Here is a 12,102-nt window from a genome sequence, read left to right on the forward strand (position 1 = left end):
AGTCACGCTCGAAAATTCGCGTAGCCAGCAACGAACGCGATATCGCGATCGCGTTGGGAAATGTGCCAAGGTCAGTCACGGATGTCGATTTTATAGCGAAAGTGGTGCAACGACGTCTGTTGCGCGGATGCCGATTGGAAGCGTCAAGCGTTCTCCAAACTCTCCGTGCCTCCGCTCCGCGCCGTCGCCGCGCCGCAAAAAAGCGTCGCGCTTACGTAAGAGCGCAACGCGTGCACGGATCGTGTGCAATGTAAACATATCGTAATAAGGGAGAGGATATACTGTCGGAATCGTCGTTACGAACGATACTTTGTGAGACTTTATGGACGTCTCGAATACGTCGCTGGTGCCACTCTGGAGTAATTCGCAAAATCGTAACGCTAATCATATTTATTTTACTCTGCAAATTTTGATGGTGCATCTTCTCTAATGCATTTGAAAAAAAAATCTACTTTATGTAGAAATAATTTGCTGACGTTAAAGGACTCTTCTACGGCCAAAGGTTGCCGAAAATTGAATTATTTGGCGTGTAATTTGATCATTTTCCACTTTTAATCGTAATCCAAGACTTATGCCATTCTGTACCCGAATTGAATTTTAGGTGGTCGGTTCACTTTCTCGTGAAATGTCTCCCTATAAAAAGAGAGATTATAACATATGTTAGAATAAGCGCGATTATAACACATGTCTGAATCAGCAACTCTCACGTTGAAAAATAAGTCATTGTTACGTTATAATTACATAATCGTCATGAATGCCCATATAGTGGAGTTATAAAATCCAATTATCAAAAGACAAAACAAATAACTTGTGCGTTATCAAATCATTGTACGAAAATCCGAAGAAAGCGGTAATTATGCAATAATTGCATAAACGTCATAAAAATCCTTCGAATATATTAATTCTGTTCATAAAAGCTTAAGAGCTCTATAAAAGTGTTATAAACGAATAGTTATGTGCTAATTAGTTCTCATATGAATTTACATTGAGTAGCAAACACTGATAGAAAAGATTACTCGATGCGAATAAATATGTCAGTAGCATGTTCTATTCAAATAACTTATTTACAGTCTATATCATTAATTTTTAACATAAAAAAAAATATAAAATTAGTTGAATGATACTAATAATATATTAAACCAAATAATCATTTCTCTCTATGTAGAATTAAATAAACTAAAATCAGTGAATTTAACATAATAAAGATTCTTACATTTGAAAATTATTCAATTCGGAACTTAATTTGTCTCTACATAATTTGATGATATAAAGCAACAAAATATTCTATTATCAAACTATCAAAATTTAATATCATTCATTTTTCGTATTGCAAAGGTCATGTCACATAAGTCAGAATGCAAATCACAGATACATCTGCATTTGCTTTGCGTCATTTTGTCTCATGCAGCATGCAATAGTCTTAACTCATATGTCATTCGTATTGTTTTTATTTTTATTGTATTTATAAACCAAGACATTGTATTTTAATTGTAAAATTACCTCTAGAAGACTATCGGCTTTTAAGTGAATTTCGATACAATAATTTTGTAGTTATTTGATAATTGCTTTTTATAAAATTTTTTACTGCGAACGTTGTTTAATAATTATTCTAGAAATAGAAAAAAATAATATAAAACTTAAATACAAAAAAAATTTTATATGCCTTTACGAACTGGATATCGAAGTAACCTGAAGTAACGTTATTTTTTCGTAGAATGCCATGTATAGTTAATAAAATTCTATAGTCTAAAATTGTAAAAGTTACTCAAAAACATGCCGGTCCTCAGGAGATTAAACATAAAATAACAATTTTCAAACATTACAAATAAAAAAAAAAACGTATTATTAGAAATATTTCATTATGTAATATATATAAGTATGAATAAAATAATAAAGTAAATTTTATATCTTACATCTAGGTTAGTATGACGCAAATGCTTTTAAAAATGGATTGAAAATATTCATCGATCAATATCTGCAAGATTTTCGGACTCGATACGAGTTGAATACCTGTTGCTCTCAAGATTACTTCATGTGGAACCGAGTTCATAATTAAAATTATTGCACTTGTCATCACATTTAACATATAACGAAGTTGCTGACATACACACTCGCACTTAATATTTTTTTATTACGCTAACTCTTATTACTTATTTTGGATAAAAAATCCGCATAATTAAGCAGAATTAATTTCGAAATAATTATGACTACAAGTACAAAGGAAGACTGTGATGAGAAAATAAGCGCGAGGAAAAAAATAATTTTTGTTGATGTGAGTGTGTACTGAACAAAGGAAGGTCTCGATCTAAATTGAGCAGAATTAATTAAGTAACCCTTTTATCTACGCGCAGTGTGCGCATATTAAAATTGAAAACAAATTAATTGAATTGTAAAGTACGACAAATAGTCGCGCCAACGAAGAACGTGCGTGACTTCCAAAGTAATTTTGTTTTAATTGAAATTAAGTAAGTGCAAGCAACGCCGCAAACGTCAGGATTTATTGCGTTCATTTTTGCAACGTAATATTCCGACAGATCGTATGATTCTATTCGATCTCTCGATTATTACATGCGAAACTCGTAGACTGTGCACAAAGGAAAGATTTTTAAACAAAAAAAAAAAAAAAAAAAAAAAAGATTTCTATAAATATAAAATAGAAATATAGTATAATAAGATTCATTTCCGCTGCGTCTTATTTAATATTGTTATCAGATAAATGATATATGTACAACATTACACAGTTCATTTATCTACACGATACTGATACACAGTATCATTTATTAACGAAGAATTATTCTAATCGTGAATGTGTTTCTTCGATGGCCGGCCGATTCAGGAAAAAAAGATATTCAAGATACGCGTTGTGAAGAGGACGCACGAAGTGAAAGCCTCCTCGCAACTTCCTGCCATCGCGAAGCGAAACAAAATCTGACGTGTACGAGAGAAAAGCGACGGGAACAATTTTCGCGTTGCTCGTCATTGGATTCATGTTTCGACCATGGCCCAGAAAACAAAGAGGCTGATCTTTCCACATGTTCGTCCTCGCGCCATGTCTTCGCGCGGAATGTCGCATTGTGCAACGCACCTGCACTTCGATTTTCGAATACTAAGCGTCATTACGTGGACGGTCCCATTGACATTAACAAATCGGTAACTATGTTAGCGAACCGTCCACGTGACGGATCTGCGAGCGCTAGCGCGAGCGACGGAGGATTGCCTGAGGAATTGCGAGCCTTAACTACTTAATACGATGACGTCAATTGAAAGATGGATATACAACAACACGCGGATATCTTAAGTTGAAATCACACGATGCACGTTTTTTTCAAACGATTAGCTTGCACATTGCGCCTGCATTAAAAATTGTTCTATATTATTTGCGATAATCAATTAGAAGCGTTAATGGTGCTGTTGGAAATGACTTGAGACTAATCGATAAAACAACGATCTTTGATGTCGACAAGAAATCATGCTAGATCATTGGCAAGTTGCGTTTTTGGTTTGTCGTTACTGGAATGGCCGTCATAAAATTTTATCCGTAGCCATCCTTTTTGGTTCATATGGGAACAATGGAAGGCGTTGCCCAAGTCCTCGCCAGCTCACCAATTACAGACCGTAAAACGCTATTAATTCATTGAGCATTTATAATAACGTTTCAGTACTATTAATTTACATTTAAATATTATTTTGAACCAGATAAGATATGTTTTACAGACTGGCTGAGAACAATGCCGCAAATCAAATTTTACCAGTGTGTCAGATTTCAGAAATAATTGAGATTTAATGTGTAAAAAAACAGCTCTTTTGCAATTTAGAAATTTTTTGTAAAAAGAGAATCAACGTGCCCTATAAAATTTTTATTTATTTTTATTGATGTTATAAAGGATTTTATAAGAAATGAGCAATGTAATCACGATTTCTAATCTGAATTTCAAAAGATAACATCAATCTTTTTCTATATATCAAGTCAATTTTCACTAGTACAGCAAATTTCTGAAATTGAGATTTAATCAGGATTTAATTAGATTTAATCTGAATTTCAAAAGATATTGATCTAAATATCTCTCCTTAATTAAACCTCGATTTCGGCAATCTGATGTACTAGTGAAAATTAACTTGCGACATCGTTTTTGGAATCTAGAAAACTATAAGAAACATCTTGCCTGGTTTAAAATAATAATTAAAAAAGATATATACATTTTTTTTTTTAATTAGTGCAATCGTCGGGAACTTGAAGCGGAGAAGAAATTATTCAAAGGCAAATTATTCGACGGAAAAAATTGATGTACGAGGGGTTGTTCGACAGAATAGCGTAATCGTGGGGTATAACCCCTGGTAAACGAGGGTCGTCTCAAGCTCGCATTCGTAATGCCGTATTTACGTAATCGATCGTCGTATCTGCGAGCGACGCTATAGGTTTCAGTATCATTTTGCGAACGGCGAGCGGCGCACTCGTTTACCTCGTCATTCATTACGGCGGAACGTGTAATGAATGCGACCTGTACTTAACGCGATCGTAATCACGGCGTCGCGGGCTCACGGAGCGATTGATCATAACGGTAATTACACATGTCACGGTGGAATAAACCGCGCCGATGACGAACGTGGGATTAACTTGGAAATTAACCGAATCACGGAAAGTTGGTGGCTACCGCAGGATTTGCCGTAAGGCCTTGCGGTTTACACGTAAGCCGGTAGTCTCTTCCCGCCTTGCGACTCTCTGTGACTAATGCGAAAATTATGCGCGTCAATTAGAGACTCGCGCAGGACAAATCCCTCGTCGACGCAGTGCGTCACGCACGAGCGTCTTTGACACGATTGAAATCTGCGCTTTAAGTATAACTGAGGTAATGTACCGCCTGAATTTACACTGAGCGATTGAAGCAATTTGTAATGCGTTTATTTACGAGATGCAATTAATTGGCAGACTGATGCAGCCCTGACATAAAAAGATACTGGATTATCTATTTCTTATACATATATAATATATCTTTATATGTATATAATTTATATATTTTTTTAAAGCCCATTTGATCGACCCATTTAAAAACGGAAAGAAGATGACTTTTTGTTAATACGGAAATTGCAAAACTAGTTGAATAAGATCGTTACGTCATTTCTTAACGATGTTTGAATAATTTATTTTACTTCGTTTCATGTGCCATGAAATATTAAACTAAAAACCAGTTCATTTACGTAACGAAAAATCCACTCTAACGCAATAAAATGTAACAATTAAAAATACGATACATTAAACAGTGCGTTTTACCGAGTAATAAGAAAAAACCATAGAGCTTAAAAACATATTTAAAAGAGTAAAAGAGTTAGAGTTTCGCAAGCATATTAATAACAAGTATTGTATTTAAAAAATTGTGATAAGTTCGTTTGCGCGAATCGTTGCGTAAGACTCATACTTTTATGTGACACTATTGAAATTAATGGAATTCGCACTCATTCGAAGCAGTTACGATATTCCCCGCGATCGTTCGCCGCAAGACTGTGAGATGAATAAAGCAGTCTTTACGCGACCGTGACCATATCGTCGTACGCTCATGCAGTATTAAGTGGTGCCGGCGGCGACAGTGAACTCCGACATCGGTGCAGTGCTACCATTAAGTACGCGAGAATACGCAATTGTCTTTTCTTACGTGTAATTCTTGCGGTTGCTGTTCAGTGTCACATCGATACGCTAGTTCACACGGTCGTGTAAGTTCACACAAGAATCGCAATAAGTGATTTATTATTTATGGATGTTGTTAAAGAGCACGTAAATACAATGTAAATACAATGTAAAACAAGTATATACATTGCAGATCCACACAGAAAAAAAATTAATATCAAATCAACAATTCGTTGTTTCATCTATAAGCAAGAATATAAAATCTTTTTGGAAGAATTTGTAATTTTAAACGGACATAATTTGTTTATATGAAGAAAATTTTTCTCTTCATGTGAGCAAATTATGTACGATTAAGATTATAAATTCTTCCAACAAGATTTTATATTCTTGCTTATATGTGAAACAATGAATTATTGATTTGATATAAAATTTTTTTCTGTGCAAGTTTGGAAATGCTTACGTTTTACAAAAAGTTAAATATCTCTGCAAAAAAGTTGAGAAATTAAATTTATTTTGAAGAGCTTTAAATTTAATATGTTTTAATTTCGTCTTTTGACATTTTGCTCTTAAATTACATAAAATCGAATTCGATATTATTTTCAATATTTTTGCTTTACCTTAAAGTACTGTGTAGCTTGATGAAGAGATTGGACAAGATCAGAGTATTTCAAAGTAGGCTTTCTAAACTTTAAAATATTCTTTTTGGAAAATGGAAAAATAATTTTTCGCGGTAATATCAAATTTTTTGTGTAAAAACCCATTTTTTAATGTTATTTATTCAAAATTAAAGGTTTTAACAAAAAAAAGAGAAAAAATGTTTACTATCATGTGTTTGATTCGCATAAATTTTTTCAAAAATTTTTAAAGATTTTTTTTATAAAATCTTAACTTTTTATAAAATCTGAAAAATTTGCAAATGCTTTCAAAAGCGTTTGGCTTACATTGTATCATTATGTCACTTGAAGAAATATTTTCTACACCAAAATTAAAATTATAATTTTAATAATTCATAATTTATATCAATTTTTTTTATATCTTATCATGTACAAGATGCGATTAGATAATTATCTTTATAACCATAAAAATTCTATACACATATTGTAGACATCAAGTTAATTTTGTTTGCGTCCACTATTTGCTGAACTGTATGACCAATTTAGATACAATGGTTCAGTAAATATTAAGAAAAAATGCGCAGATCGATAAAGACGTAAGGTTTTAAATAGAAATAGATGTTACCTTGATAATGTAAATCGCGAAATCGATTTGCCGAGGTTTACTCTGTACAAATGACATATGTATTTTATGAGCAATTATAACTGACGTGCGTCTTCTTTTTCTTTCTACTTTCCCTGAACTTGAAAACTTGATGCATTCAATTGTTGATAAAATCTTGTATTATGTTTAAAAAATATGCCACTATTTTCACTCTCTAAATTTCTGAGTAGATTAAAAAATCACTTGAAAATTAAACAAACTCAATTTTCACTCTTTTGGAGTAACATTTTACTTTATATAAAATTTAAAAAGAGCATTTTGTAAATATATCAAGTAAACGTAAATCAGAATTTTCAAGACATACATATATAGATACATCAGTTCTAAAACTAAGCCAAATTGCATCAATTACAAGTCTAATTATATTCATATCAACGAAAATATGTTTTCCCTCTCGCAGACTAAACTCAACCATGGGACGCAAACGAGAAATTAAGTCGTGCCCGCCCACGATCAAAGCCAGATCTAAATTCCTACCACGGATATTTGATAACCGGTAATGATAATTGCACCGATCGTATTAACCTTCGTATATCCTATTACAATTTAACACGAAAACTGTTTTTCAAAAAGTCATCTATTAAACAATTAGAATTGCAAATCTATAATTTTGATCCGTCAGTTATATCTTCCTTTGTGCTACACTTTAACGTTGCAATTAAAGAATGAAATAAACGAACATTGCAAAGAAATCGAGCAGTATATCGAATTTATTAAAGATATTAAAATGGATATTAAAGAAACACGAAGGTTAATCTCGGACATGATTTAGAATGATTGCTTGCAATAACGATGTATGGCTTTCTTCTTCCGCAGACGCGAGAGAACACGACGTAAACGGCGCGACAGGTCGTCCGCCACAACGTTACAATTACCCGTTGAGATCGAACTCACTCAACAAGTACAATCCGCTCGGTAAAGGATCATCTTGTCATATTCGTAATTCTTTAGCGATGGCTTCAAACGAGAATTCTCATTCGCTCCTATTTATGGAAGGTTCTCGATTGAGACAATGATATGAGTCATGCTCGAAATTATATATGATATTAACATAACTACAGTTTTACTATAATTGGTACATATTAAGTCTATTATAAATTTAATTTTATATAGTACATTTAAGAAGGCATCTACACCTAGATGGATCGAAACAAGACTAACTTTGCGATTTTTTATTAAAAAACACGGAAAGAGATAGAAAAGTCGTATTTATTTTATTGTAAAATTCACACTTTTCTATATTTGGTTAATGCTAAAAAAATGAGCAAAGTTTAAAAAGAAAAATATATTGATTTTAAACAGCTGTCATTTTTTTCAAATGCAATTTTGAAAGGCTACGTCAAGCACTATATTTTAACTTCATAAAATTTATGCCGCACAATTTTATATTTTGAAGAGCGGAAGCAATAACAGTCACCGTAAACGTCGTTTTTAAAAATCATGATTTAAGAAAATTTGAAGACGACTCTATCTTATATTAGTTTTGAAAAAAAATGTTAATGTCAAATAGAGAAGAGAATAATAAGAGAATATTCTTACAGTAAAATAAAAACAAATATTTTTCCACAAAAAAATTCGCAAAGTTAGACCTTCGTTTTGACCCAATTAGATGTACATGTCCCCTTAAAAAAAGTTTTATTAGCACAATTTTAATTACATTACAATTTTATATGTAAATTTCAATTCTAAATATTTTAAAAACAATTGTTTCTAACGATAATCTAGAGTACAACTTTCGGGTGGAAAGCGTTGAAATTAATAATACATTCCGACCCTATTAATGAATTCAAGTAAAATGAAATCGGAGAACGAATCCATCGCTAATTCATCGTCACGTAATGTGTGGTGCAATAATCGTGATATAATAACCGTGTAATGTACATGCTCCCCGTTCTAATAGATTCTATTAATCTATTTTATATCTAGAGTAAGAAAATCTAGAGGACAAACGGCTCGAGTCGGCGATTTACCACCGAGCTCCGCGTCGGTAATCGAAGTAACGTCGTCGCAAGAGTATGCTGATCACCAAAGGTTATTTTTAATTCACACAATCTCAATTGAACCTCCGTTACATGTGTGCATTAGATGTGGCAATCACTTCTCGATTAATGTAATTATCTGATAAACGAGTTTCACAAGCACCGATCTTATCTAAGTTACATAGAGTTACTTCCGCAGCATTAATGTTGTCTATACACTGCAAGAATTATATTTCTTTGGAGTCTGTGATCTTATGATTACGCGTCACAATCAATACCCAAGTGTCAAGAGGTGTGCAAGCGCAACATTAATCTCTCGAAACACATTGGTCTCTTGCAATGCTACGTTTTATGCTCGCAAGTGCATTTTCTTATCAACGCACGCACGCACGCACGCAATTGTGCAAATTCACTCGATTGCAAGTCGCGTACGATTCTTCTTATGATTTCATGTGTCATGTACCTACTTCGAGATTCACATTCGACATCCACAGGCATTTCGAATCTGCAAGTGTTCTATCTACCTTAGAGAGTTTTCGTTTCACAGACGAAACTCCGCTGTCGTGAAACCCATCGTGAATTAATTATAGGTCGATCGAGGCGGCTCTCTTAATCGGAACAAGCGCTATAATATCGTCGTTTTGTAAAGATCGCGTGCGATCGACAATCGCATTATTAGCGTATCCGGAAGCGTTTTTCGTCTTCGTGTTCTTTCTTACGACGTTAAACTCGCCGCAAAAATTGCGCAATGCCACAGTCCGGCCTTTTCCTTTTCTTTCTCGTAATACGTATTCTGCGTGTCCGGTATTGTAACCCGTTTGTCGTAATGCATCGTGATAGATTTGCAGGATCCAGGCGCATCATAAAAAGCGTTATTATTGCTATTATCGCCGCCAATTATTGTGTCGACCTATATAGAACTCAAGATCATTCGCTCGCAGCAAATGCCCTCAAATGACAGCAACAATCTATAAGTACATTCATTTGTAATTATGTATTAAATGCTGCACACGGGATGATAAATAAATTTTAATTATAACAAGGTTAAATACATTTTAAAAAAAAGTGTTTAATTTGATGATATTAAAATAGGTATATTTTATTTCTTCGTTTCTTAAATACTTAAAAATGTTTTACAATTAGTTTTAAACGGTTTAAATTTAAGACATTAAGGCGTTTAAAACTGAAATTTTTAATGGCTTTAAATGTTTTATGTCCATTCCCACCAATGTAAGATTAACTTTGATCTCGATTTAACCATGAGCGCTATATACTTGTTTCGTCTTGATCGATCGATTGACAATCTATGTACTTTTGTACACCTACTCTCTCCGTTCTTACTTTCCACGTGTCGCTGCCATTATTCTTTGTGCCTGTATAAAGAAAGCCGGACCCGATTTCAAAGCAACATATTTGTTTTTATTATGCAAAGCCTTTCATCTCATTTATCATTGAGTGTATACGCAAAATTTAATGTTACCTTATCGTAAAATTGTAATATAAAATCATATTACAATTTTAGATATTATTTTGACATCTGAATACACACAAATGTCTTATATATATAATATAAATGTATATATAAATTTATACATATTTAATTTGCGATTAAATTTTGCTTTGCACTGTTTTATTTAATCAATTGCTTATTTAAAAACGGAGTATTAATTATTATTTATACTCCGATTTTATATTAAATAATATATGTGCACGAAATGTAGTATACTTGAATTATGAAACAGCGTTTCTGATACAAACGTCAGTGTCTTATTAAGATGAATTATTTCTGTCAGCAACAAAGAAAATATATATACTCGTATATATATATACACGTATGTACGCAACATAATCAAGGAAGCTAATTATGATTAACGTCACACGCCAAGTCACAAATGGCCATACGTTGACGTTAATTGTGTGACGTCGAAAAACTACCGCCGTGATTTAATTAATTTTAATAGATTGCGCGAATTAAAATCGTTAACTTTCTTATTTACTTTTCATATTACAAAATAAAATATTAGCACAATACATTAACAACCGTATTAGTAGAAATAATAAGTCGCTTCTCTTCCTTTATTATTTCTGCAAACGCCCGTCACTCATGCAACAATTGTCCGCTGTAGCAGAGAAGTAGATTGATCATAAGTACGCGTCAACATACGTAGGAGCGGACGTTATTCCCAAGGTAGAGGGTTAAGTAATCGATGAGAGAACAATTATAGAATAGTCAGTACGTCATTTTAATTGACGCGCAGCGTGAAGCCAATCGGGGAAATCAATGACGGCGAACGGAGTTTGATTTTGATAATAATCGATCTTAAATGCTTACTGATTTTAATAACCGTTTCTAACGCGGATAATTTCACGGATAACTAATAACGAATCCGCAATACTTTCTACATCTCAATTCAGTGCTAACGCCTGAAGCACTTGAAACCCGGCGCGAGTGACGTAATCCCATGCCATCCGCAACTGCACGCGGCGAAGCTTTTCGCGCGCGCATGCACTTCGTGCGCTTTTTCGCGATACAGTTTTTTTTTACGCGTGCCGTTCGAAGCGGCGCATATGTGCCGAGTGTAACTCGGGGTAATTACATGCGGTAAAACGTTGCTAAATCATTCCCCTTCACGTGCGCAATACGTAGTAATCCAGCGAACAGGTATGCGTGAAAACTTGAGAAAAACATGTGCTGTTTTGCAACGAGAGATATTAAGGCCGCGGCGTCGCCGCGTCGCCCGAACGTCGCTTCTTTTATCAAACACATATTATGTATAAATATATGTATACACGTTAATCGTGCGCGCATATAATAGCAAAGTAATTTTAATTTAATGTTATTTTAACGTACCACTGATTCAATGGATCATTGGCGTGCTGGGAACGATTATAACGTTTTCTCAGCCGCAATTAATAATTTTCTCGATCGACAGCGCCTTTGAAAGTTTCTTCCATTCTGATCATTGTTCGACGAGATCGATTTCTTCGAGCCAATTCGACCGCTTGAAATTTACGCAATGGATAGCAACGGTAGAGCGTAGTAGAGCCACGCCGCTTAAATACGGCGTGTCTCTACGCCGAAAATCCGATTAAATACTTCCGATTAAATAAATCGGGCAAAAAGGGAGAAGCCTGTCGACGTCTCAATGGGGAAAGGAAACGCTTTCCTGGACGACGTGTAACTAAAGCGAGATATCGCTTTATCGCAGGCGTGTAACAATGTCG

The 12,102-nt window shown here is 34.0% G+C and overlaps 1 protein-coding gene across 8 annotated transcripts in view; it reads left to right on the top strand.

Annotated features, from left to right (window-relative positions):
* LOC105199322 (ABC transporter G family member 23) overlaps window positions 1-12,102 on the top strand; it is a 61,823-nt gene that overhangs the window by 32,938 nt on the left and 16,783 nt on the right. Inside the window, exons 1-5 of one of the 8 annotated variants that reach the window (XM_039458862.1) lie at window positions 3,999-4,847; window positions 5,465-5,706; window positions 7,299-7,394; window positions 7,715-7,813; window positions 8,825-8,929. The exons of 3 other annotated variants lie outside the window; for them this stretch is intronic. In XM_039458862.1, coding sequence (XP_039314796.1) covers window positions 7,312-7,394; window positions 7,715-7,813; window positions 8,825-8,929 — 287 coding nt within the window. In that variant the 5' untranslated portion in view covers window positions 3,999-4,847; window positions 5,465-5,706; window positions 7,299-7,311. Of the gene's footprint in view, window positions 1-3,980; window positions 5,707-7,298; window positions 7,395-7,714; window positions 7,814-8,824; window positions 8,930-12,102 lie in introns of those variants that run through there. 4 more of the 8 variants (XM_039458865.1, XM_039458864.1, XM_011166368.3 and 1 more) reach the window with 4 other exon arrangements.

This window comes from Solenopsis invicta, chromosome 16 (genome assembly GCF_016802725.1).
Source record: "Solenopsis invicta isolate M01_SB chromosome 16, UNIL_Sinv_3.0, whole genome shotgun sequence".
In the NCBI taxonomy this organism is placed as follows: Eukaryota; Metazoa; Arthropoda; class Insecta; order Hymenoptera; family Formicidae; genus Solenopsis; species Solenopsis invicta.